At 39.6% G+C, this 27,881-nt stretch overlaps 1 protein-coding gene across 10 annotated transcripts in view; it reads right to left on the bottom strand.

Moving 5' to 3' along the window:
- The window catches only part of LOC113021232 (LIM domain only protein 7-like), a 33,754-nt gene extending 9,208 nt beyond the window's left edge, over window positions 1–24,546 (bottom strand). For 3 of the 10 annotated variants that reach the window (XM_026165773.1, XM_026165809.1, XM_026165817.1), the window contains exons 1-17: window positions 24,406–24,546; window positions 24,145–24,232; window positions 20,292–20,362; window positions 19,777–19,846; window positions 17,048–17,154; window positions 16,452–16,482; window positions 12,743–12,856; window positions 12,508–12,661; window positions 11,665–11,812; window positions 7,215–7,274; window positions 6,319–6,487; window positions 5,462–5,598; window positions 4,280–4,460; window positions 3,483–4,079; window positions 2,516–2,812; window positions 898–1,012; window positions 81–242 (exon numbers count right to left, since the gene is read on the bottom strand). In XM_026165773.1, the coding sequence (XP_026021558.1) occupies window positions 81–242; window positions 898–1,012; window positions 2,516–2,812; window positions 3,483–4,079; window positions 4,280–4,460; window positions 5,462–5,598; window positions 6,319–6,487; window positions 7,215–7,274; window positions 11,665–11,812; window positions 12,508–12,661; window positions 12,743–12,856; window positions 16,452–16,482; window positions 17,048–17,154; window positions 19,777–19,846; window positions 20,292–20,362; window positions 24,145–24,213 (2,482 nt within the window). In that variant the 5' untranslated portion in view covers window positions 24,214–24,232; window positions 24,406–24,546. Of the gene's footprint in view, window positions 1–80; window positions 243–897; window positions 1,013–2,515; window positions 2,813–3,482; window positions 4,080–4,279; window positions 4,461–5,461; window positions 5,599–6,318; window positions 6,488–7,214; window positions 7,275–11,664; window positions 11,813–12,507; window positions 12,662–12,742; window positions 12,857–16,451; window positions 16,483–17,047; window positions 17,155–19,776; window positions 19,847–20,291; window positions 20,363–24,144; window positions 24,233–24,346 lie in introns of all 10 variants that reach the window. The other 7 variants (XM_026165841.1, XM_026165833.1, XM_026165848.1 and 4 more) reach the window with 5 other exon arrangements.
- Between the last annotated feature and the right edge of the window lie 3,335 nt (window positions 24,547–27,881).

Raw genomic sequence — 27,881 nt, 5'->3', positions numbered from 1 at the left:
ACAACTAGCTATCAACTCTAAGACCACGCTAATAATTTCAGGAAGTGGTAAAACAGAGCCGCTTTTACTCAATATCCTACCCTTGTTGCCATAGCGCCGAACGTCCATGGTCAAACTGCCGGTTTGCAGGGCAGATGACATTTTATCCCTCCACTGGTCTGAGTTCATGTGTGCCACCGCAGCTCCATCGACGGCCACGATCTCGTCGTCGACACGCAGCTGGCAGAGCTCGGCTGGACTGCCTGAGGGAAGAAATGAAGAAAGATGAAAACGAGTATGGCATAACATGAAAAAACGAAAGTGCCAATTCAGAAATTATTTGCTTAGCATGAAGTGAGAAACACAGAAGGAACTGTTCCTATCTGAAAGTGGGCCACTAAGCAGCGAGTAAGTGACACCTCTCTCATGTCCAATTCATTATTCATGGTTGCGTTTTAAATCACTTTGGTAGTTTGATGCTCAGAAGCCCTCAAATACTGTAAAACTCCTAGGTTAAATTTTCTCTTCCCTACAAGTAACCGTATACATAATTACCATGTTCAGAAAACATAATCAAAATGTAGCCGTTTTGACATCTCTCCCCCTCCACCAGAATAAAAAATAGCTTTGAAATTCTGCACTCTTCCCCTTCTGCTGCATACAATTTCCCTCATAACAAAAATCGACCCACTAACAAATTTGATGCCTTTTTAGTCTGTGACCTGAACTGTCAGTGTCATCTGTTACCGTTTTATTCTCTAAGCGCTAACCTGTGAGAGCAAATTTCCTCTATAAAAAGCAAAAAAGAAAACATCTGTCACTGACTTGTTCCTGTCTCACACAAAGATGCTAAATGTAACGTTCTGTTCTTGTGACAAAACTTCAGCACTCCAGAGTTACATTTAACAAGAGTCTTACCGGGCTGAATGAGCTTAACTCTCACCCCCGTCGAGTCCCAGTGAGTATGGAAACCAAAGTCAGCTAGACTGTTGGGTTTAAGAGTAAGGCTCACTCTCATGTCACTGTGATCCACCTGGAAACGGAAAAACACACACACACACACACACACACACACACACACACACACACACACACACACACACGTAAAGGTGACACCGTGTGATCTAATGTCGAATGCTTCCTAGTGGAAATTAGAGACTTGAGTGGCCCGCTACACAAATATAGTAAGGAAGGGATAAACTGAATGACCAGTTACGGTCAGAAATGCCATATTAATGCTGCTTTAAGTTTGAAACACTGTAGTGAATGGTAATTAAAAAAAAAAAAAAAAAAAAAATATAAAAAGTAAGGGGGGTGACCTCAGAAGTTGTCATGACAACACCATTTAACCTTATCTAATGATATAAATGACACCAGTCTACAAGTCAAAATGTCTGAACATAAACATTTCCCAATATTCCAAAATGTTAATTTTCTGGTCGTCACTGAGCTTATTTAATGAGAACAATCATTCATTACACCTTACGATCCCTCTCCAAGTGTCTAATTTCATGATATAAAAGACGGATGTAGCCATCATGGCTGTTCTCTACATCCCATCAAGCCCCATTTTAAAGCCTTGGGATGAGCAGTCTCACCGTTGTTTTTTGGATAGATGCAAAGAGGAAAGTGCACAAGTGTGCAACCTGTCAAACAAGTCATTAGCCAATAATCATACCACAGATAATTCTCAATTTTTTTAAACATTTTTTTCCTCCCAAGACGACCCAAAATAAGTCAAACTAATTTTGGGTCAAAAACTCCGCAGGAAACTGTTTACAGAGGTAAAGACAGAAAGCTGCTTTCCCAGACATCTATAGGACCAAAAGTCTTTCTGCAACCACAGCTTTTGCCACCTGGTGGCTTTCACATGTAATGCAGGTTTAAGATGTTTCTGCATTGGCTTCATTGTCTAGTGTAAAATTGTGACCTTCCAACTTGGACAAAGATTGAGGAAACCCCCAGGAGCAGACTGTCAATGCTCTAGCTCTGGGACAGTGAAAAAACAAAACAAAAACAACAACAAAAAGAAAACCAAAGAAACAAAAGAGCCGCACACATGCAGCTGGTCAGGCCCCTGAACTAATGCACTTTGAGAGTGGAAACTGGATTTTTCCACTGAAAACTGCTGTTAGCTTTCACTGTAGCCCAGGTTCATGAAAGTCAAGTACATTCGATACAGAAGCTGATGTTTGCTCTCTGCACAAGTCTGGGGTCCATAGTGTAACTACACAATAACTGCAGGGGGTCAGAAAGTGACGTTGAGGGAGTGATTTGAAAATGGCAGCAGCTCTAGAACTGGTCCAGATCCAGCCAGTTTAAATCTGATTTTATATTATCATCCTCCTCATCCTTTATTTATCCAGGTGAAAAGTTTAATTGAGATTTTAATCTCATTTCCAAGTGAGACTTGGCCATAGGGCAGCAAACTTTTATAGGAGTTTGTTTCATTCATTTTTTCTACAGAGCAGTGGGTAATCACATAAATGCCATTGATTTGATATGATCTTACAAGTTCAAAAATACTCCAGCATACCTTTGGAAGATCTGTGCTTCCATCAGCTGAGAAGGTCAAGCCTCTATTTTGACGAGACTGCAGATTTGAATAAGGTTGAGGCAGTATCTGGCTTTGAATGGAGGGTCGATAGTAATAGCCACTGCTCTGAAAGGTGGTCTGGCTGGAAAGATTGGAGCTAGTCACTTGCTCTTCCTGTCCCTGGTTGGTCTGATACGGACCGCTCAGCTGGGCGGTCGCAGTCTGTCTTTTCAGAGATGGTGAAGATGGAGAATCCTCTCTCTCACTGTTCAGCAGCACACCCTGATTGTCATCTACCTGGAGATGAAGAAAAACAAGATGTGCTCAGAATATGCAGCGCTGGAATGTTAAAGTAGGGCCTTAAAAATGTGTAAAACCAGCAGATTCGTGAGAAATGTGTAATCTGGGAATGAACTCCGCAGTGCAGCAGCACTTCTTTTATTAATGAGGAAGGCAATCAAAACAAAAGGTAACAAGTTAGCTCAAACAGTGTGCACAGACAGACACATACATACACAATGCTCTCATTACACCAACTTACTTAAGCTTATTAGGCTGTCTTAACAAATCCCTGTACACCACGTCAGACACTAAAATGCAATTTAGCCAGAAAAATAACAGGCTGACTGTAAAATAATGTCAGAACGACATGTTTTTCTGTTAAGCAAAAAATTAAATAACACTTTTTTTTTTAAAGTTTGGATTTAGACCCAAGGTTTCCTGGCATCCATGTTCATCACCATAAGCATTTTCAGCTCTTATAATTGCCCAAACATGGTTTTTAAGCTTGATCAAAAACCTGAATGAATTGCAGGTTTGACAGTGACATTGTTAATATTTAAACTGAGTCAGCTGAGGAGGAAGATGGGTGTTAGGCTGGATTAATGCAGTTAAATGGATACAGTGTGATAAAACCAATCTTTTTAAAGAGCAACAGGGCCACAGACGCAGCAACCAGTGAACTCACATTGTACATCCTGGGCAGTGATGACACTCTGGACTGCTTGGTCCCAAAGGGTCTGGCTGTGATAGCAGAAGAGAGACGGGATGAGCCCTCAGACCGACGGTAACCACGGGGAAGGCTGGCTGAGCCAGACCAGGAAACAGTTCTGGGCAAGAACTTGTAGACGCCTGGAGTCTGCGGGGCCGTGCTTTGCTCTGCTGCTGCTTGCCAAGAGGACTTCTGTCCGTCTTCCTGAGAGTTGTCGTTCTGATGCGATAAATCCTCACCAGCAGTTTTAAGCTCCGGATGAACATAAAAAAATGCTTTTCGTTCACTAGACATGGATAAAGTGGGACTTTTGTTGCTTTTAGAATTTGTGGTCTCGTTCAGCTGTAAAGCTGTAAAATGAGTGGAGATTTGGTTTGTAAGGCCATTTTGTGGCTGGGAAAGTTCACAGGTGGACTGGAAAGGAGCTGTGCTGCTCTGGGATTTCACTTGGGTTTGAGAGATCACAGGAAAGCCTAGAGAAGGCATGCCAACTCTTGCTTCATCTAAAGTCATGGAGGCAAAGTGGATCTCCTCTCCCAAGACTTTTCCATCAGGGACAACCACTGCTCCACCCTGAGAGGAAAGGGCCAACAATGAGAACAGTTATGCCATCTGGCAATATAATAAAAACACCTAATAGGTTATAACACTTTTCACAACTCAGCTGTACTCAAGAAATTTTTTAAAATCATAAGCATTTTTAATCCCATTATTAAAACAGTGTGTGGTGCTCATTAACATCAGGGAGGTAAAACTCAATAGTGTAAACCTACTTGAGCATGGGTTGAGCTCTGGGAGCTAAGAGGAACCGTGGGGCTGAAAGGTGCCTCGGTGGCATAGCTGCGGGCCAGCAGAGCTCGAGTATGTGGCCGGAGATCAGAGCTTGATTTTGATGGAGAAGTTGTTGAGTAAGGACGAGGCGCTGTGTTCCTGGTCCAAGGTGACTGCTGGTATCTGGGGTATTAATATGCAGGGGAAGAGTAACCGAAGGATTACAGGTAGCAGAAAACATGAAGGAAGGACAGGCATCACAACTCACGAGTATATATACAGTTATAAAAAGGTACAGTGCTGTGAAACTGTATTTGACCTCTTGATTTCTTGCATATGTGAAATGTTTCATATCAAACAAATATTAATATAAGACAAATATAAGCAGAGTATGAATAAAATGAATTAAGGTTAAATGAAAAGTTATCCAAGCCTACTTGGCTCTGTGTGGAAAAAGTAGTTGCCCCCTAAATCTATTAACTGGTTGTTCCGCCCTTGACAGCAAGAGCTGCAATAAAGTATTTGTGATAACTGGCAAAGGGTCCTTCACATTGCTGCCCACTCATCTTTGCAAAATAAGTTTCATTCAGTCACACTGGAGGATTTTTGTCCTGTTAATATTATTTAAGAATGAACTTTGACTAGGCCACTCCTAAAGCGTCATGGTTTGTTTTGGTTTTTTGAGCCATTCAGAGGTGGACTTGCTGGTATGTCTGGATCACTGTCCTGCTGCATAACCCAAGTGGTTTTGAGTTCTGATGGTCGGACATCCTGCTTCAGGATCTTCTGGTAGAGAGCAGAATTCATGGTTCTATCAATTACAGCAAGTCATCCATGTCCTGAAGCAGCAACAGCCCAGTTCAGTGAAACTGAAATTTGCTTTCTGAAATAAATGCGATTAATCACAATTCATGATTTACTTTTTCCACACAGGGCCAGCTTTGCTATGATAGCTTTCTGCCCTTAATAAATTAAATTATTAAAAAAAAAACCTTTTGTGTTTATTCAGGTCATCTTTGTCTAATATTATTATTATCTGATCGATGATCTGAAACAAAGCCAAAGATAAATGAATAAAGAGTAAAAAAATTCTTTCATGCCACTGCAAATAGCTGTACATTAGGCATTGTTTAAAAATATTTAAGAATTTATTCTTTTTAAAAACAATTGTAGCACAAACATACTTTAGTTTTGCTTCATTCTTCTCAATAGTTGTCACAGACCCGTTGATCATCTTATCCATTACATGCTCTCTGTCTTGTGATTTAGTTCGAAGTTCAGACTTTGTGCTCCTACGACGGGTTTTCCACTTTTTCAAGTCCTGAAAGAAATGCACAACATCAACCAACTACACCACTGCCTGTGTACTTATCAAAAAGTACCCCCCCAAAAAGCCACTTCAATTTAGACCACATCTGCATTCTTGGTTTACAAATACAGTAACTATTAACCAGCATGAGTATATTCAGATATGCTCTTAACACACTGAGTTTTTTGATCTCTAAACATTCAACTATTTTCCACTTTTTAAGAGATGATTTATCCAAATTTCAGGAGCAAGACGACCATATTATTGCTAAAACCACTTTCTAGATGGATGCAAACTGCATTTCGTTGCCTTGCACTTGTAACGTGTCCAATGAAAATAAAGTTGATTTTTATTCTATTACTGCTCTACAGGCTGTTTTTTTATTTATTTATTCTATTAATGTCATGCCCCACCTTCTTACCTCTCAGGTTTCTCCTTAGTACCCGAAGACCTTCCCAACTCAGGAGCTGCTGTCAATATTCTTACTCCATTTGCCATTCTCTTACAACAAGTGTCTAATTTAGCGAATCTTGAATTTGTAATATGAAATGTCAAAAATAAGCTTTAAATTTCAACTTATAAGAATACGAAAGAGGAGTCATTTAAATGTGCAGAAAAAGCAAAATGTGAAGATCTACAATTACCATCTGATGACAAAAATGCTCAAAAGCTTCAAAACACCAAACGGACCGTGAAAAATATTGCTGTGTCAGCATTTATGCATCAACTTACATCCTGCCACTGAGCTTCGGCATCCTTGGCAGCAACGCTACACTTCCTTCTGTTGTCTTGATTCCACAGTCTTGTCAATCCGGTGTCCTGACTTTCATCATGACTAGTGTTTGCATCAGGAGCCTTTCGCACAGGGTACACCATGGGGATGTCACTGAGAGATTTGCTCCTGGTTCAGACACACGGGAGGCAAGGCACTTAAACAATGATGGATGACATTATATGATTACACTGCAGCTTCATATTGCATGAAAGTGACACTTCTGAGCACCACGTAGCAGGGTATGCATGATAACAGCCACATTGCTTGCATGCACACGCACGCACGCACGCACGCACACACAGCACACGCAACAGGGTGCAGTTCTGCCAGCTGTAGCAGCACATTCTGCAATGAAATGACAGAATCCTCAGCGAAGTGCGAGCACGAATGTAGCATGCCAGTCAAGCAATGCAAAAGTATTGAAAAAAAAAAAAAAAAAAATGTAACAGATGTTGCTGTCTGGATAACACAACAGTCATGACTCATAACAGGTAATAACACTGCTCTGGGCAACAGAGGATGTCATACATGACATTCAAATAACTTACAGCAGCATTTAGAAGGTGGTCTATCAAAACAATGACATAATCTGATGGGAGGAACCAAGACTGATTACAAACAGTCCTGTCATAAATTCCACTGTCAAGCCTGTGCCCAGAAAATTAATAGAGGTGATGTGCACCACACGCTCCACCTTCATGAAAAGGGAAACTATTCTGGTGGCATTATTTTGGTTCTTTACAACCTGAATGCAAACAAAAGCATACCTGGATGAAGCAGCAATAAAGCAGTCACGTCAAAGCGGCCTCAAACATTTTTGCTACGATTTTATGTTTAAAACTTTGGAACTTACCAAATCCAGCCAGGATTGACCTGAACTGGTCTCTCAGGCTTGACCTGGGTTTGACTGGCTCTAAAGAACCAGAGAAACAGATATGAAGACTGAAGAACATTGTGTGCCTACATGTAGTGGACCTGGTTTGATAAAGCATCCAGCAACATGCTGCATAACATAAATTAAAAAAAAAAAAAAGTGGTCAGGATAAGAGGTTAGACCACAAAACACAAAGAGGTGCTGTATGAATGAGACCATGTTTTTGTAATACACACGACTTCAAGACCACAGCCACTCAAACCCATCTCACACACACTAACACACACCAGACAAAATGTTTTTGTACTGCATATAAAATACTCCACGCAGTTTCTTGACCTGTGGCATCATACTTTATTTTTCAAAAGCGATGACATTCACACAGTAAACTGAAAAAAAATAAAAATAAATTGAAGGCACAGCTCATGTTATAAAGAATGTGAACAAACTAACAAATGCATCACTCAGCAATGTGGCAGATACAACATTTGGGTGGTTTTAAAAAAAACCAAAACAATGATCTTGATAATTTCATACAATAAATGAGAAAACTGTGCATGTTTTAACATCTTCTCATTAGCTGGATATTTGTAAATGTGTGGAAAGGCTTCAATCCAGTTTGTGGTTAGGATTGTTATGATCGTGTGCTTGTTATGTACGGCTCTTCAAGACAGCTGCAAAAGTTCAGGCTTGTGTTCAGGCTTCTGGGGCTCTCCAGATACGAAGTCAACGTCAAACTCTTCTGCAAAAGCCAAGGCTTTACGGCTACAGTCAAAGAAAAGAACAGCAAATATATGAAATGTGTGCAACACAATTAGCAGCAGACCTTATAGACACAGGTCTTACAATGAAGGATTAAAAACGGGATTAAAAAAAATATACACTGCAAAATCATAGATCAGCTTTAAATTACATTATTATTCTTGCAAACTACTGCTAGCTAATTCCTTGTGCTTAGCAAACTAATATTTAGTTTGCTACAGCTGCCATATAAATCCACCACTGCGTCACACTTTTGGTTATTTTAGCATCACATCTTCATGTTAGAGTTTAATGTAAGTAAAAACTAAGCTCAAGCCAGTAAAGGCAGCCATTATTTTATTTCTGCTTTGCAAAGCAATCCATGAATTATTTCCAGCTTTAAGTAGTACAATACTGCAATTCTACCATTGTTTTGTATTAGTTTTAAGCATATTTCTTTGTTAACACTGCTTTGAATGATAAAAAGAGACAGACCTCAGGCGCTGCATTTTATGATACCAGGGACGTCTTTGGGAGCCAAGGTAGATCCTGCGTACACGAACCTCCTCTTCAGGTGTCCAATATTGGGGTAAGAAGCGGTCATAATGCAGATTGGCAGATGTCTGATGAAGTGTCTGCTGCATTCGTCTAAAGTGCAAGTCGTCTAGCACTGGGTCTGCCTCAGTATAATCATCCTCCGAGTCTTCCTCACACAGAGCTTGCAGGAAAAGCTCTTCAGTGGCACACTCAGGAGAACAGATAGTGAAGTGGCATTGAGGAGACGGAGGGGCATCTGCAGTGCTGCAGTAAACAGTGATATATCCAAATCTACGTTTAGCCACAGCCAATAGTGATCATAGATAAATCAGCTGGAATGAGCTTGAATGGAAGCGGCTCCAAATTTTACCAAGCAGACATTTGATTAATGCCTAAAAGCAAATCACTCTTTAGTTCTTGAGGATATTGTTAGATTTACAAAATTACTTTCATTGTTCATGCAGTGAACATGCTTTTTATTGTGGCCAAGTAAATAGTAAAGCAGAGCATTTGCATCCATATTTAGTTTCAGGGGAAAAAAAAAAAGAAAAAAAAAAAAGACTGGCACAAGCAACAACCCGTGGAGTCAAAAATAATGTTTAACACTACAGTTCCTGGAGTGAGCCTGACTCCAAAGATGGGTCCGTGCCCATCGACCTCTCAAGTCTGACGTCATTAGCGATTTCGCTCTTTTCAGTGACAAAACTCTTCTTGGTTCCTAAGCTCAAACACTGCAGCACCACTGAGACTTAAAGATGTCCTAAATTCGCTCAGTTTCAAAGTAAGTATCAGAGTGGATTCATGACATTTAATGGAGTTTGAAGTTAGCTTCCTAGTTTCCATGTAAAGATGATATCCTGCGTTCTCACTGTGAGATTTCTGGAAAACTAAAACATATGGCTCTGCTATCACTATGGACATAAATGGAGACAAACCTAAACTAAACCATTCGCTCGCTATGAAAAATTCCTGATCTTCAGCTTCATGTACCCATTCAAATCTTCATCAGCTTTAGTGATTCTTTTTTGAAGCATTCAAACTTTTGGTGTCTGGCAAACTGTGAGCACATGTGCTGTAGTTAGATTGTGAGATTTTAAACCCTAAGCTTAAATATGCCACAAAAACAGTGCTAATAAAAAGCCAGAGAGGCCTATTAGCTTATTTTAGGGTATTGCTTATGTTAAATAAAATAAGATACAAAGCATTTTTATTTTATTTTTTAAAGACAGCCTTAATAAACAGAGTAGGCCTTTATAGAGGATGTCTCCCTTTGTGACAACTGTACTGTGGAGGTCTTATTAAAAACAAGTCAACCAGTTTGGAGAATTTCACTCCTCAAAACTTAGTTTCAAAACTTCTCAAAGAGTGGATGCTATAAAGCAAACTTTTGTCAGTTACTTCGTACCTATTAGCTGAGGCTGTGTGATGCATGTATAAAACATCCATAAACTATACGCTTTATAGACAACCATGGCTTTTAATAGCCAACATGGTGATAACCCAAGTGCTACAACTGAGCCTTTCAAATGCAGAATACAGAGGGCAAGTCTATGAATTAGCACAAGAACATAGTTTCAAGCACAGAGGTTCCATCAGGGCAAGCAAAGCAAACTGTGCTTTCCCTGTGAGTTCTAACAAAAACACCACGCATCAGTTAAAACCAAGTGAAAGCAATCTCCTTTTACCTCAAGCAGCACTCTGTCAAAACCTTTCATCCAGTTGCTTCCATCTTTACATTACTGCCATCTTGTCGCCACAGTTGGCTAAAGTATCTGGAGGGGGAACAACTCCACTTGCCTTCAATTTCCATGAAATCTATAACATGTCTTTAGTCTATGGGTGTGTCTGTGTCCTGTTAACAGTGGACTGAGCAGGGAAACAAGCAGCTTTTTCTTGTTTTTTGCAAATTGAGGACAAGCTGCCTGCGGCTCTGCTTTCGTTGCTTTTGAGATCAGCTACCATTTGCCTGTTGTGTGGAAACAGCTAGCATTAGCAAGTTAACAAGCACTTATGATAAATTCTCTCTTACTGATACCCTTGACCAGCATCCAATAAAAGATCATTTTAATCACTTCTTTAGCAAGCAATGCAATGCTAATGGAGGGGGAACATGGCTCCTGCCATGTCTGATTTAATAAAACAGGCAAACTGAACAGGTGCTGGCTCCACCAGCACTTTCAGATTAACATGTATGACATCTCTGCTTGCCCTTCTGTAAAAGTCACTGCACATCAATGATTTAAACCAACACTCTTGTCAAAGACTACAAAATGTAATTTACTCATAGAAAAATCGGATCAGAATTTATAGCAAATGACCCGTGTTGATAGTTTGGGAACTGCTATCATGAGAACGCAGAGGTTCACTTGCCAACTGACCCTTTGTGGTGACGTGTTACCAAGTCTGGTGCTCATCTCACACGAGCACTCAGCCACTGCTACACTTTGTTCATTAAAAAGATAAGTGAGTAAAATCACTAGCAAGTGTGAAACTCGAGAACCCAGCTGATCTTTACTGACAAGGAATTTTAAAAAGTGACAATATCCAAGCTCAAAAATAATCCTTAGAAGAATAATTTAAGTTGTAACAGACACTTAAAAAAAATAAAATAGGCAATTAGTCTTGACAGTGACGTTTTAAACAAGTCTAGCAGGCAAAGAACAGCTTAAATACCTTGAAAACAATAACCACCTTGTTTGTGTCATACCAAAGTGACTACTTGTGATGGCTGTGCCCATGAATGGATGCAGACATTGTTCATATTGTTAATTGATTTGGATTAGGGTTTAGTGCGAAAGAAAAAGCACTCAGCTGCAAATTAGAAACTCCAAACTGTCGGAAACCAAGCAGCCTTTAACAGTTCTGACAAGTGTGAAATTCAATCCAAACCGAGCCTGAGAGAAAAACAACCCAACTGTATTCCACTGACTGAACTCGGGCTCATATTTAAGGAATCCGAACTCCAGCTTCATATAAAGACAGCAGTATGTTATTCTTTTAATCATTTACATTATGCACTCGTCTTCATATCACACATAAAATAAGCAAGAAGTTAGAAATATAAAAGCTATTTTTTGAAAGGTCGCCTACGGGTAAGTTAGGCAGCAGTTTGTGAGGAATTTTTATTTGGTCACAGAAACGTCTGGAGCACCTGGTAAACTGACTCGCGAAGCCACTTCCATTCTCCTCTGGTCCTTGTTTTCGTCTGAGTAGTGGGACATAGCCTTTGTTTTGATGAGCTGTCACCTGCTTGTTTTCCATCTTGAATACCTGCTCAGCTTCTGCGTCGCCTCCAAAACCTAGATATCACAGAGACACAAAAATTACCCCAAAAATATACATTTAAATGGGGGAAAATAAAACATGTATGAAAGACAAAAGCTGAACTAAACCTCATCAAAATACAAGGAAGGTTACACATCAGAAAAAAAACCTTTCCTGGATGACTGAGCCTTCACACAGTCAAGCCTTTAGGGAGTATCAGGGCAAGTATTTAACCTCTCCCATCACACACACAGTTATCACACCAGAGTGCAGAATCCATCACTGACATGCACTGAGCCTGACATAACACTTGCAGACCAAAAAAAAAAAAAACTTGAATAAAAGAGCAGCAGGTCAGAACTTTGCTGATCCACCAAAATGACATCGATTAACAGTATTAACATGGAATCCCCCAAAAATGTGTTATTATAAGTTTGTGAAAACACATTTTTGGGGTACATTTCTGTCACTTTAGCAGTTTCAGGCTGATCTTACAAGGATAAAAAAAAAAAAAGTTTCACTTTTGCAAAAGTTTCAAAAGCAGTTAGTGTAAAATTAATGAGCAGAGTTACATTTCAAAAACAAAAGACAGCAATAAAGGGAAAAAAAAAAAATGCCGTCATCAGCTATAATCTCCATAATCTTTCCACAAATTGCAGTGCTGTGTCAAAATATTTAGCAGAAACGAAACAGATTCCTTCACACCCCAGTCATTGTATCACAAATGTACCTTCAACATTCGGGTGCAGGGCCTGGGAGTTAAAGGAGTCGGTGCTGTCTGCAGAGTTGCCTCGCCTGTAATTTTTGTACTGACATTCCTCTTCTGGATTTTGGCACAAACTATCGCTGCTGTCTTTCACAGGTACACCACCCTCATCTAGAGCCTGGAGTAGGAAGGGTTAACAGAAGTATAAAAATAAAGTAATACAATCTTTAAATACTTAAAGAGAAAAATAAAAAATTACCTTGGACAAGGCCAGCCCCAACAGGCCCTCAAAAGCCTTCAAATTAAGCTGAGGGCCATTGTACAATGTGTCCAGGTGAGCCTTGCGACCCAACCAGTAAATTGTTATCAGAACCTGAGAAAGAATAGACAGAATTACAAATATGACCAAACACACCAACCTACTTCCTTACTTAAAGAAAAGAAGAAAAAAAAAAAAAAGGAAAAGACACCACACTGCTCAAAACAAATTAAGAGAACAACAGGCACCAACAAGACAACTTTCCCAATAGGGCTGGGCCATATTATACCGTTCACGGTAATACCGGTATAATGTTAGGCAACGATAGGAAAATGAAAAATCGCGATAGAATGTGAGTAAAACGCGCATGCGCAGTGCCTTTGTTTTCATACGTACATGGCCGATTGTTGAGTGAAACAGATGAACCAGAATTGGTTTGTAAAAATGGTGCAACTTCAGTGATGTGGAACTGGTTTGGTGTTTGTCCGTCAGATACACAACAAAGCACATTTTTTGCAGAACATGCAAGCGGCCGTTGTTATTGTCGTATTTGTCGGACTAAGATGCTCTTAAATCTGGGAGTAATCTGGGTCCTAAACTCTGTATGTTTCAGGTCAAACAAACACTGCAGCATCACTGAGAGTTAAAAACTGTCTAAATTCTTTCATCTTTAATAAAACGATCAGCATTGCTGCTTTATCAGGTGTAGCTATGAAGTTTAACTTCCAGGCATCCATGAAAACAAAATTTATTACATTTAACGGAGTTATGAGTTAGCAGGAAGCTAGCGGAAGTTAGCTCGCTAGTTTCGCTAGTTACCTAAGCATGATATAGCACGTTCTGACTGAGAGATTTCTGAAAAAATTCAAACGTACAGCTCTGCTATCACTTCCAACATAAATGAAGACAGGAAACTAAACAGCAGTGACGTTTGTAGGGTTACTGAAGTTGGGCTAGCTGGTATATAATGATGTGCTACGTGATCGCTAGCGACACAGCTATGTTGGCATAACATAAACCTTGAAGCTGGAGGACGAACACTAACACTTTTCCACTTATAAAAGTTAACGTTAAGGTTCCTGATAGTTAGAGACAAATGCAATCGCATAGCAGGATGCTGTAAACGGACCAAACTTCAGTCAGGAGAACAACTGAGATAATCCATCCACAATACGAGGTTAGTCATTAATATACTGCAACAACATAGGAATAGAGCAGCTGCCAGAGAATTCAACATTAATGAATCAAAGGTACAGAAGTGGAGGAAGCAAGAAGAATGAGTTTAATAAAGTTTGATTTATCTGACTGCTTTGTTTCGCTTAATGTGCCTTATAATCCCGTGCACCTTATGGTCCGAAAAATACGTACTGCACATTGCAGTTTAATGTTGCAAAGCACCTCTTTTTAACTTCAGTGGATATTATACATGGTTATGCTCAGGACATGTCAGCCCATTTCTACTGGAAATGCCTTTTGGTTAAACTTTCAGCAAGGAATTTGCATTTGCACTGTTACATTTTTATAAAGCTTTAATGTACATAAAAACCAGCTTCTTGTTTAAGTGAAAATAAATGGAAGGTTGTCTTTTTGCGCTAGTAATGTTGTGGAGTTGTATTTTGTCTCGCATCAATTATATCGTCAGTTATATCGTTATCGCAAATTTTCAAATATATATCGTGATAAATATTTTTGGCCATATCGCCCTGCTCTATTTCCAAGTGTTGTTAAGACCCCTCTCTTCTGAACCACGTGGAAGAGTCCGGTGATGCTGTAGCAAATGTAAAAGGGGATGCCACTGAAAGAACTGCCAGTTCAGGTCCTACCATCAGGCCCTCATGCCATTCTGATGGAGTCCAATTCTGACAGTTTTGTCAGAAACGTGCTCATGAGCTGCCCGCTAGCTGTCATTTTCTGCAATTTCTTCCTCCTCACATAAAGCAACTTGGATTGATGCCCTTCTATGGCCCCGTCTAGCTCTCCTGGTGAAAAACCACCCGTCTCCTGTGATCTCCTCCACACTGTTAAAAAACAGCAAACCTTCTTGTGACAGCACAGCCTGAATGAGCTCCAGGTCCATCGTGGGCTCCCAGTAATGTCAAGGACACTAGCAGAGAGCTAAACTACAGGAAACTCAGTCAGGAGGGATAAACGCAGCGAGCAGTGGTCTATAGCCCCCACCTGTAACACCACTCCCGGTTAATTGGTTCTCTTGTTGTTGCCTGAACCTGTTTGATGATAGTTTATGCTTCCTAGCTGAAATTTGACTTTGCTCAAAACTCTGATGATCGAATGTGCCTTTATTTCTTTAAAGCAGTGCAGTGAGAGGAAGAAAAAGATGATGATAATGAAGAGGAGGAAAATGAAGAATTGAAATATGCACCTCTGAACTGCATTCAGTTTTTTTTGCCATGTGTAAGAATCAATTTTTCCTTTGAAGAAATCACTAGTTTCACTTCTGAATTTCAGCCATCAGTGTCAGCATCAAGGTGCACCAACCAAGCTACTTCGATTTTCCAAGTAAAACGATGTTCCACGACTCACTATAATAATCCCTTTTTCAAAAGTAAGCATTTCTGTTTGTCATATTAGACTGTTGGCGCCATTATAGCTGCAATTAGTTTTATTTTCCCCTAATTTGTACAAGCAGAGCGTAAACAAGCATTCGGGGCTTATGTCAAACTTAATTAGGATAAAATGTGTTTCTTTCTCTCCAGTTCTCTCTCATGCCAAGGAAATTACTTCACTGCTTGCAACAGATCACAGGTTAATCCTATATTAGCCATGCATGATTCCATTTTATTTAATAAAGCAAGAAACCCATAATTACTCTTGGCTTTTCAAAAAGTCCTTATAAAAAGGGGAACATAGATGAAAATTAACAGAAGGTTGGATTAATAAAAATAAATAAAAAAAAACTACCCTAATGTACATAAACCCTGATGTTAACATTATTCTGCAAGAGAAATCCTTGAATCGGGCTAATTTATCACAAATCTGAATCTCATCTAAATAAATATTATTTAAATATTTTTCTTAAGTCATACAATTTTTTTGAATGTACTCACAAAAACAAAATGAGAACTTTAAAGAAAAGATCTGATGGATTATATAAAAGACCAAGTGTATTTTGTATTGTATTTTATTAACATTTTTATCTTAAATGGAGTGCAACAGTTCATGTTGGTGTGCTGCATTGTTTTGGTAAACCGTTCCAATTGGCCCAAATTCACCCCAAGTGGTTCATTTGAAAGAATAATTAACTAAAAACATAGAAATAAAAAGAAGGCTACATCAGTGACTGTAGTCTGGAGGAAAAAACAAAACACCCTCCGTCCGGGGTTAAAGTTCACAGCTACTGTGCGATTTAAATGAGGCTTCACACATCCATGTGCATCACTCAGTTCCACACACAGACTTGAGGCAGTTAAGATGGGAGTTTCCAGACGGCCTCTGCCACTTATGTATTCTTATATTTCCATCACTCTAAACTCTATGAGGGCTTTAACACCAGGCTCCTGGGATTTGCCTCAACCTCAGCAAGCTCAGCAGCCCCTCCTCAAGGCCACCTTATTTGTCATACTTCTGGACAAGTCTTCAGCATCAGTAGTTCAAGCTAATATATTGATGGATACTGCTCCCTTTATGGCTTTATATCCAACTCATTTACCCAGAAAGGAAAAGACACCCCAACAAGAGAATAACGACTTACATTTTTGAGTCGTCTGTTGCCTTCGTCACGCCTAAAATAAAATTTCAAGACAGAAATAAGTACTTAAACAAAAGAGCCAAACATCTGCTGCTACAATTTACATTTCGATCGCGTCACTGAAAAGTCCCGGTGAATGAGATAACTGTGAAGGAAAAAAAAGTTACAGTGACATCTTAAGCCTTCTCATTTGCAATCCTCACTAATCAGCAACTTATCAGGTTTTATGGAGAACAGGCCATCAGCTCATATAAAGGAGCAGCTTGTTAGTGAAAGTGCAGACATTTATTAATGCAAAGCAGCACGTTCACTTTTATCTTTTTAAATACACACACTGAAAACTCAGTCAGTGGTAACTATAACCTACGCAGAAAACATTAGGCCCTCGTGTATTTTGCCAGTACACAGTGGTTCTGCTCATACTGTATTTTTTATTTTATTCTGTATATGCCATTTCTTTTGATTTTCTTGCTTTTATAGCACCGATGTGGGACCGTACAACTATTTCACTGTACTATTGTACAAAGTATCACTGTGCAATTGCAATAAAGTTAGAGTTAAAGGTCCAGGTGCAGCGGTATGTGTTCATGCAACTTCACCTGAGTGTCACACGAGTGGAGATGTCCTGCAGGTCACCTGGATGAAACAGCTGGGATTCATTTAGTCCCAGTTTCTCGCAGGCTTTCAGGAAAACATTCACATTATCCTGAAATATCAGAACAGATGAGAGAGAAAAAAAAAAAAAAAAAAAAAAAAAAAAAAAACATGAAAAACTAGAGAAACAGTTGATGTTTGTTCTGATAAACTAGTAATGACCAACTCCAGCCTCAAACAGTTAAAATCCACCTCATCCAAACGATTCTCCAAGTGAGAACAGCTTGGAGTACAACCTACAATCAATTCTGATTCATCATTAATCATCTATTCATCTGTCAAGAAACACTCAGTAGATATTATCTAATAAGTAACCCATTTGTTTAGAAATCATACTTGCTCTGTTCAACCACTACAGCAGGCAGGATTACAGCAAAGCACAACTCTAGAGCTGCAAACAGATCTATTTAGATTAGCTTAACATATCTATCTAGTCGTCTGTCAGTGTTAGTACAGCTACTCCTAAAGGTCACCATTATCATTTTTGAAGTAGTTCAGTACGGTTCAAAGTATTGAGAAACCACTCATTTCTTTACATTTTACTTCCAGGACTTTGTCACTTGTAAAGTTCTTGTTTTCCTGTCTTTCAAAGGTTTTCTTTCCACTCATTTTCAGTTCAGGTCTTGTACCTTTCTTGCACCACAAGGCAATTTGAAAATGTTTGTCTACAGCAGGGTCTGAGAAATGCACATTCATTGGACTGTAATTTTACACCTAATTTTTAAATTCTAATCATTCAGTAATAATCTCACAGCGACAAAATGTAGGAGGCACAAAACTGCAGTTTTCCAAGTCTTAAATATAAAGGATCACAAAAGGCAAACACATAAATATCTCAGTTCAGGCCTGGTCCAGTCTGAATCTGTGATCTTTATCATTTTTTGGATCTGTCCTGGCAGGCAAGACCCTATAAACCCTTTGGTTCTGGGTTGACCCACCAACTGATTTAAAGATATTTCAGGGGAGAAACATACATCGAGACCAGTACTCTAAATTTGTTCCTTTTTCAAGTGTTTGACATGTTAAGATGAAATGTTCAGAACAAACCATCTACAAATACATTTAGAGCCGTTTTCAGATTTTAAAGTAATTTCAACCTGAATTTCATACTCGAATCATCTCCAAGATCCAAATGTGAGACATCTGACTGCTTGAGTGTGACCACTTAGAATACGAGAAATGATTTACCATTGATCAGTGTGTAACGTATAGTAAGTGTTTGCATTGTGTTGTGACTGGCTGACAGCCTGATGGCACAGAGTTGGAGCTACAAAGGCGGATTATATAGATTTTATTCTGAGCTGATAAATATGCAAGGTAATCACATTCTCCACCCTTACACATTAACACATGAAAAGCGCTCATGTTAAACACAAAAACAGTGTTTGTAAAAACGTAAACTTCAGCAGATTGGCTTACTGCACTTTGAGCTTTGTGACTTCATAAATGAGGAAATGAACTGGGGTGTCACACAGGAGGTTCATGTGCAGCAGGAGGTTAGGAGTCAGAGAGAAACTCAGTTTGTTGAAGAAAACCTGCTCGCTGCCAAGTTAAGTTCACAGACTTTATATACAGTAATCGACTCAGGTAAAGTTAGCTCTCTTTCTGGAAACAGAAATCATTACTGAAGCAGTTTGAGAGCATCTTGACACAACAGAACAAAAAGGCAGCCAACATCCAAAGAATTTTGGTAGACTTCAAGAAGACTGGACAGCTAGTCCTGAAGACCAGTCAAATAAAAGTTTGCCTAAAAGCACTCAGGCTATGCTCAAGAATAAAGGTGCTCATACCAAATATTATCTTTCAAGCATGTTAGAATTGCGCAGACTCTGTTTTTGCCTAATATACACCGTGTTTCTGTGTATGATTACACGCGTTTCAACAGATCACTACAACCATTTCTCAAACTAAATATGAAAACATGATTATTATGTTGATGATATTAAAACAGTCAGAGGTGGATAATTTAGCAGCCTCTATTGGTAAATAAACAAACTGCATAATTTATTTAAAATAATGATCAATGTTTTTGTCCCCATTTGTGCATTTTAGCATGTAACAATTCCAACTCCCATGTAACAAAATATAATAAAGACTGAAAATTCACTATAAATAATGCCAAAGCTTCAAAGGCCGGACAGAGGATATTTATTGTGTTATTCAAAGAGTTTCTCGATAAGTGTCGATGTTGATTTTTAATTGTTTAATTTGAAGTTATCAGATTAAAAACAAACAAAAGCTCCAGTATTGCTCTTTAGGTTGTGAAAGTAAGAGCTGAACCTCGGCTGCATCTCCCTCTCCCACCCCGCCATCACCACCAGTGCATCCACCGCTGGGCTCCATCTATTGGGCCCTGTTGGGAGCCTGAAATCGATCTTTTCCTGGTCTTGCTTTGGGCTGTTTTGGCGATTATACTTGTATGAAGCTATTGAGAAACAGCCTGAAGCCAAAATAAAAATCTTCATTTGCATCAGTGCCCAATAAAAACAAGCTGAAACTTTGCAGTTGGTTGAAATGCACGTTCATGTTTAGTCAGACTACAACAACACTGTCTCCTTGTGCCTGCAACAGGAAACCACACAATGTTTCAACACTTCCTGGCCAACAGGTGTCTTTTTTGTTTTCTTGCATACTCTGATTATGCAGACGTCATACAGCTGAAGTGTAAACTCACCAGACCAGCGATCGGAGTAGACAGCCTGTTCACCCTCTTGATTATTCCGGGTTTCAACTGATTAATTAGGCTGCGAGTGAAGACAATTAGCAAACAGATTACAAAATATTCCAGCCACAAAAGATAACTGGTAAACAGTCCTAATTTTGACTTCCATTGGCAGACGGCATTTTAGATAAAGAACCACAACTTTTTCTTTTTTAAGCCATCATCCTAAAATCAACTTCTGGGTTAACCAGCAAACATCAGATTTGTGCGTCTGCACTTGTTAATTTATGAGTGTTTATTTTTGCTTACTTTTAAAGATACTCAGCAACCTCCAGACTGTAGTTTTGGATGCTACTGTTTTTAAAAAATTGTTTCAAGGCTGCTGAAGGCAAGCTGGCAAATTAGCCTGCATACACTCACTAATGATAGGTCTGCATGATAATTATCTTTCAAATTAATTCTTACAGATAAAAGGTTTGACCAAAGTAAAACTGCAAAACACTTAAAGTTTGAGCATCATTACTTACTTGCAAAGCAGGACTCCGTTCTCTAATGCGGCACGGAAGTCACTGCATCCAAACGACTTTCCAGTCACTTCCTAAAGAGGGGAGGAGAGAAAAAAAAAAAGTCAATTATTTGCGTTTCTTTGCTTAATGTTGCTTTGTTGTTTTGGCAGTGCCCCTTTACTAGAAAGAATGAACAATAAAATGGACCGAAAACACTGGAAAAAAGAAAAAAAAAAAAAAAAGGCACACAGGACCGACTGGTATGTCGTTTTCACCAGAAGCACCACACCAGTCCAAATATACTGGAAAAAGCTTGATTCACGGCAGCTCAGCTTCACATGCGCTGCTAATGGATTACTGCTAGATGACACACTTTCAGAGGTCTTTTCCAGCTCACGTCAATCTCAATCAGAGCTTTTTTGGCACCCCACAATGGACCCACAGCCTATTAGGCAGTGACATTCAGGTTTGGAACAAGTGTTCAAATCCAGTAAGTAACAGAAATAAGCATGACTGTATGAATACGTATGACTGTATATAATTCATGCTACATTTTAAAAAGGTTCCAACATGCTTAAAATAGTACCACATACTTGTACAGTACTGACACCAACACCATATATCCACCACTGTCTGTATAAACTGGTGTAAACCAGCACATTAATGATTAAAGTATGTTAAAGTGCTTGCAGAGTTCAACTATTAAAGATGATATTTGCCCTTTATACAGTCACCCATTATTTTAGCTATCACAAATATTCTAATCACCCAATCACATGGCAGCAACTCTGTGCATTTAGGCATTCAGACAAGGTCAAGAAGACTTAAGTTCAAACCAATCATCAGAATGTGTAAGAAAGCTGACATGGTTGACGCAGCCAGACGGAGCTCTGAGTGTTTCAAGAACTGCGGAAAATCCCACCAGATCTTCTGGTGGACCTCAGGAAGAATTAGCAGTTGCTGTGGTAACGACTAATGGGTGCCTAAATAATGAATAATGAACAAGCACCTCTATGCTTTACAGAGAATGGTCTGAAAAACAAAATCTCCATTGAGCAGCAGATCTCTGGGTAAAAACACCCTGTTGATATCACAGGTCAGCTGGAGATGGCCCGACTGCTTCAAGCCGATAGGATGGAAACAGTCTCTCAAATGACTGCTGGCTACCGCCATCAAGGTAAGCAGAAGGTATGCTTTGTATTAACAGTTTAGGCTGGTGGTAATGGTTTAAAGGTTTGGGGGATATTTTCTTGGCACACTTTGGGCTGCTTGATACCAGTTGAACATCATTCAAACACCACAGCCTACCTGAGTATTCTTGTTGACCATTGTCCATCCCTTTGTGTCCATCATGTGCCCATTATCTGATGGCTGCTTCCAGCAGGATAAAACACGATGTCAAAAACTCAAATCATCTCAAGCTGGTTTATTTAACATGATCATAAGCTCACTTTACTCAAATGACCTTGGCAGTTACCAGATCTCAGACCATTAGAGCACGTTTGGGATGTGCAGGAACAGCAGAGTCCAATCAAGAAACCGTGTGATCGGAGCAAAATCTCTGGGAGATGTTTCCAGCTCCTTATTTAATCCATGCCAAGAAGAATTAAGTATTTTGCAAGCAAGTTATACCAGTATAGCAAGTTGTAGTTAATAAAGTGGCCAGTGAGTGTATACACACCACTTGGTGTCAAAAACAACTATGCGAAAAACATTAGGAAGCCATAGTTTCAGTTGAAGTTAATTAAAAAGGCAAAAATATACACACTACCTCTTGTAGTTGTTGCTGTCAACTATAAGAGTAAATTAAGTGACTTGGGTAAGAGCAGCTGAAATATTCTCCAGCTGCCACATAAAAACAAATAATTACAATACATCTACAGAGAAAAGCAGCCATAAAATGTATGTAAACAAGCATTCACACAACCACTCAAAAGTTGTTTTTGCTCTGAACAACAAATATAGCATAACCTATGGAAATGATTTGACATGGCAGGAGCAAGAACAAGGCAAGCGGGGTTTTGTAATGAGGACATAAAAATGGGACTATTAAGGTTCGGCTCCATAACTAACACGGGGCCCCAAAAGGCTATTCTTCTCACTAATTAGTCCCCCCAGGAATCCACAATTACAATTCATTTTTAGTAGAATCGGACGCTGGGTACAGAGCGAATGAGTCTCAGTGGAATCAGACAAACAATGCAGCGCGAGGTTAACACAATAACACACAATGCGGCTGTGCCGTGGCATGCTGTCTGTTCTACAGCATCAAACACGTAACGTGGTCATTTTAATGAACAATAGTCCCCGAGAAACCACAAATTAAATGAATTTTATCCGTGTGCAACTCGCAAACCTCGCCAGATTGCTTCATTTGTCTAAATAGAGTGTCTCCCAGCCAAAAAAGGATCAAATGACCCCGGGTGGGAGAAAAACAAGCATCATTACATGTAGTCTTTAAAATAATGTATTATTAAGAGCTGCAATGATCCGCCAATTAATCCACAGCAAGTTGCTATCAGGAAATAAAGCAGGAATTTTTCAAAAATGCCAAATATTCACTGGTCAAACACAAGATTTGTTAAAAAAAAAAAAAAAAAAAAAAAAAAAAAACCTGAATTACAGTCAATATGTTTCATATTAATGAAGGGATGATGGTGTTACTCTAAATGAGTAGAATACATGCTGGACAGCAGGAGGGGGAATCTTCTGCTTCTCCAAGAAACTATGACGTCATATCAAATAGCCCAATTCATTATAATTTCTCCTGGAGTACAGCAAACACTTACATGATGTTGCTGCCAGTTCTGTGCCAATGATAAAACAGTTTGGATGCTTGAATATACGGAAGCTTATTATCCCCCAACCTGTAGCTGGAGATATTAGTGCCAACACGTTCCCATTGTGATCTGGCTCAAGGAACGGTGCATTTACTTGTTTGAGAGCAGCAGGCCTCGCTATACTCCCGTCTAACACATACATGCCTCATCACGGTTCACCCGTTCTTTCATCCGTCAGTGCAGGAAAATAGACGTGCAAAACTGGCACGGGCTTTCTGCCAAGAGACCCCTGCACAAAATTCTCACAATGATCTGCTCGGACACAAGTGACATTAATGGTCCCATTTAGAGTTGGTCGACATCCAGTGCTCACCGTCTACAAGTTGTAGCCATCGGTTATGATTTAAGGATCACAGTTTCTAGTTTGGACAGGAGCAGCCTGAAATAACCTAGAAAATGCACCACACTCAAACCACATCCTCCACAATGCATGCAAGGCAAAGCCTGCCTGCCTACACCACATGCCAGGGTAGCATGCAAAGTGTTACATTTAGCAAATTTAACCCATGCCTTATATAATATCAGCACACTGATACTAAACAAACCTCAAGTGTGCACATTATTATTTTCCAGCTTCTTTTAAATATTAACGATTTATATGCCTTTTCTGTATTTGAATTTACCTCTGAAGCCCAGAGACCTGCAGTCAAATACTTTCTGAGCAAACAGACTTCTCAGATAGGTAAGGGTCATAAAAAAGCCCTGAGTCTTATCAAAGCATACTTTGCCTTTGAAACGAAAGATTAAGTATGCAAAAGATGCCACACTTGATGTTTGAGAGCACAGAGCCTCAGTCAGTTTAAAAGTGTATGAGTTTATAGTGAGTTTCAACGATACAAATTATGCACAGGTGCTTTTTTTGCATGGCTGCTTCTGGTTAACGTTAGATTTCCTGTCTTCACAGCGGGTTAAAATAAAGCGACATCAAACCTTCTTAATTGCTTGTAATTAATTGTCTGCAATAAGTGAAGAGAAGCACGTCTTAGAAGTAAATAAAGGGAGAGGAAAGAGTGAAGAACTGAACCTGCAGCTACCTCAATCCAGCGTTTGGCCTCGTTGAATGCGTCTGCACTGCTCACACTGGTCTGCTGACGCCACTCCATCTTAGTCTTCTGAACAACTCTAACGAGAGGGCAAAAAGAGGCGAGAATTCGTTACATTCATTAATTACGGAGCACGGAAGCCACGAACCTGCTGCAAGCCTATCAAATAAGGTCAATTAGTATCAGCACACACCCACATCCAAGTGATACTTTAAGAAAAGGCACAGTAATAATTTCTGCCTGTTTGGTCACCTTACGCTGTGGCTTGGCTGCTCACCGGTGAAAGTCTTCCGCTAATTGACACCCAGTTTAACACCGGACCGTCCGTACTCCTGCCACCCCGGAGCCCATCACTGACAGGTTCCGCTTATTGGATGAAGTGTAGCGGAAGGTCTCCGCCCACTAAAAAACTTTCAGGCAAAGTTTGAAGCGAAACCAAAGATGAGCCGAGGAGGGGAGCGTAGACTCTTCATCCCCCTGCTGGCCAGCGGCTGCACTGCACCACCAAGAGATGAGGTTTTAACATTTCAAATACTGAAGAGCCTAATTAATAACAAAAAGTAGATAAAGATAGATAAATACATTAAATAAGGTCGTTTTTAGCGTATACAGCAGAGTATAATGTCTTATTTTTTTACATATCAAGCTTTCTAGGTGGAATTCATTTCCCAGTGTGATCATAGTAATGCAGTTCTGATGGAGAATATATATCTCTCTTGGCCTAAGATATCAAAATGAAATGAACTGTGTTTAAAGTATAAAAGCACCCCATTGAATTCTCACTTTGTATTGGTCCTTATTTTAGTTGCATGTCAGTGACACCACTGAGAGTCTATAATTTAACCCCTCAGATGTAACTACATCCATGTCTACATCCATCCATCCATATCCTTACCAACCCGGCAGCTCGAGCTGGAGCTTATTCTGTCTCTCATAGGGCGTGAGGAGAAGTACGCCTCTGGACAGGTTGGACAGTTCATGACAAGGAAAGGCAGACAACCGCTCACACTTACATCAGCGACCTATTTAGAATCACAAATTAGCCGGGCGTGCATGTCTTTGGACTGCAGAAGAAACAGAGCACCCACAGGTTATCCACACAGGCAGAGGGAGAACATGCAAGCTTCATGCAGGAAGACCCCGAGAAGACAGTATATTTAAAAACCAGACTCTTCTTGCAACTACTGCATTACTGCGCCATCTACATGGCTACATACCAAATACAAACTGTCATCTGCAGTACATTCAGTGGCACTTATTGAGCTTGCTTTCTCACTTCTAGTTGATCCAGACATCACGTTCGATCACACAGTATGCAGAATGCAAGCCATGTAATCTATTAACTTCAGAGGATGGCTATATTTAAATAGCAAATGTGCAAAATTATATATTTGCATTAGGTACAGATAAAAAATAATCTCCTTCTCTTCTTTAATTCCATTTGTCAAAGTTATTTTCTGTCAGTCTCTGTAGCACCAGCCCTCTGCCGTACGCAAAACATGACAGTATCATCAAGGGCAGGTCTCTTCACCAGCTATGTCTATGAATAGAAAATTGTTTTTCTTTCTTTTTTTCCCTTTTTATTTGCACATCTGAAAGCATAATGAGAACAGGGTGGACTGGCCTCATCTTGTATTACAGTACGTGCTTACTCCAATCTAATTTTCTGCCAAATGCCTAAGGAGGTGGACTGTATAGGAAACTGTGATGGAATCACATAATTGTAAAGTAAAATGAGGTGCAGAGGTGTAGGACACTGTAGAAAACTTAATGAGATGCCTATTAAGAAGAAAGAACATTATGTGAATCAATAATCTTCACACACCTTCCATTTATTACCTAAACTGGGAAATTAAAAGATAATTTCCTGAACCACCTGATATGCACATAGAACAATAGGGATTATCTTTTTTCCCCACCTTTGTTTTTGGGCTTCAAACATAAATCCTCTGTCGCTCTTTTGTGAGAATTAAGTAAGGCTGTTCTCAGTGTTCTGATATTTTACAGAAGAATTTTCACACTTAAAAAATTCTGTGCACTGACCATCTTTAGAAATTCACTCAAGGATACAGCCACAGACATCAATTTTCCACTCATTTTTGAAAACAACGGGAAACTTAGAAGCAGCGGTGACTGAAAAGGCTGCCTCTGTTTCTGCACATTCAGAGTGGTATTTATGTACCAAAGGTTTTTTTTTACCTTTTGTGTGGTTCTTGATGGAAGCTTGAATTACTCTAGGTTGTTAAATTCCTGCCCTGATGAGGCTTTATGTCAGATGCTGGCCACTGATTTATGTTCTTCATGAATAAAGTACTCTATCCAAGATGAAAAACAACAATGGTACTACACAACCCCTTTCACAAGTGCTGCACACTTGAAAAAGCAGAATGACTCTTCATCTTTATTACAGGCATGAGGGTTTGTTGCACATACTGATCCACTGATTAGATAAGGAATAGGATTATAAGCCCAAGTACGAAATACTCATCAACTACAAGGATGTAAATAACATCACTGGTCCTCTGATGATCCATTTACATTGTGTATATAAAATGATAAGATGTGTGTTTATTGTGATTGTTCAAGAACACCTGGTCGATAAATAGATTAGAATAAAGCCCAAAAGGCTAATCTCTTTAGTTCTAATATATGCTGGATGAATGTTCAGTGAATGTTTACAGAGCATCCAGAAAGTACTCACAGTGCTTCACGTGGTCCACATTATGGCATGCTACACCCTTGATTTGTTCCAAAATTGAATATATTAATTTTTCACCTCGAATTTCTACACACAATACCCCGTAATTACAAAGTGAAAAATTTCTGCTTGAGATTCTTGCAAATATATTGAAAAAAAAAAGTAACCTGTACATAAATATTCACAGTCTTTGTTCAGTACTTTACTTTTTACAACAATTACAGCCTCAAGCCTTTTTGGATATGATGGTACAAGCTCGGGATGGGAAGCATCGCGCATGAGCATTTTCAGATCTCTTCAGAGATGTTCAACAAGGTTCAAGTCTGAGCTCTGGCTGGGTGGCTCAAGGAGATTCACAGTAGTCTCAAAGGCACTCCTTTGTTATCTTTGTGGTGTACTTAGCCCAGTCCAGGGTCTCTGGAGCAGGTTATCATCAAGAGTGTCTCTGTACATTGCCGCACATCTTTACCCCGATCCTGACTAGTCTTCCAGTTTCTACTGCCAAAAAACATCCCCACAGCATGATGCTGCTGCAAACATGCTTCACTGTAGGGATGATATTGGCCAGGCGATGAGTGGTCCCTGGTTTCCTCAAGACATGATGCTTGGCATTCAGGCCAAAGAGACCAATCACTGTTTCATCAGACAAGAGAGTTTTGTTTCTCATGGTCTGAAAGTCCTTCATGTGTCTCTTTTGCAAACTCCAGGTGGGCTTTACAGACTTCTGCCTGGCCACTCTACCATACCGGCCTGATTGGTAAAGTGCTGCAGAAATGGTTGTCCTTCTGAAAGGTTCACTTCTGTCTTTAGCAGAGCTGGTGGCTACAAACTTCTTCATTTTATGGAGGTCGCTGTGCTCACTGGGACCTTTAATGCTGCAAACATTTCTGTGTGTCCTTCCCCAGATCTGTGCCTCAACACAATCCTGTCTTGGATGCCTACAGACAATTTATTGGACATCATGGTTTGGTTTGTGCTCTAACATGTACTAGAAACTATTAGACCTGTATAGATAGATGTGTGCATTTCC

Source organism: Astatotilapia calliptera, chromosome 1 (assembly GCF_900246225.1).
Source record: "Astatotilapia calliptera chromosome 1, fAstCal1.2, whole genome shotgun sequence".
Classification (NCBI taxonomy): domain Eukaryota; kingdom Metazoa; phylum Chordata; class Actinopteri; order Cichliformes; family Cichlidae; genus Astatotilapia; species Astatotilapia calliptera.
The sequence above is the reverse complement of the archived record's forward strand: the minus strand, read 5'-3'. Positions and strand labels throughout refer to the sequence as shown.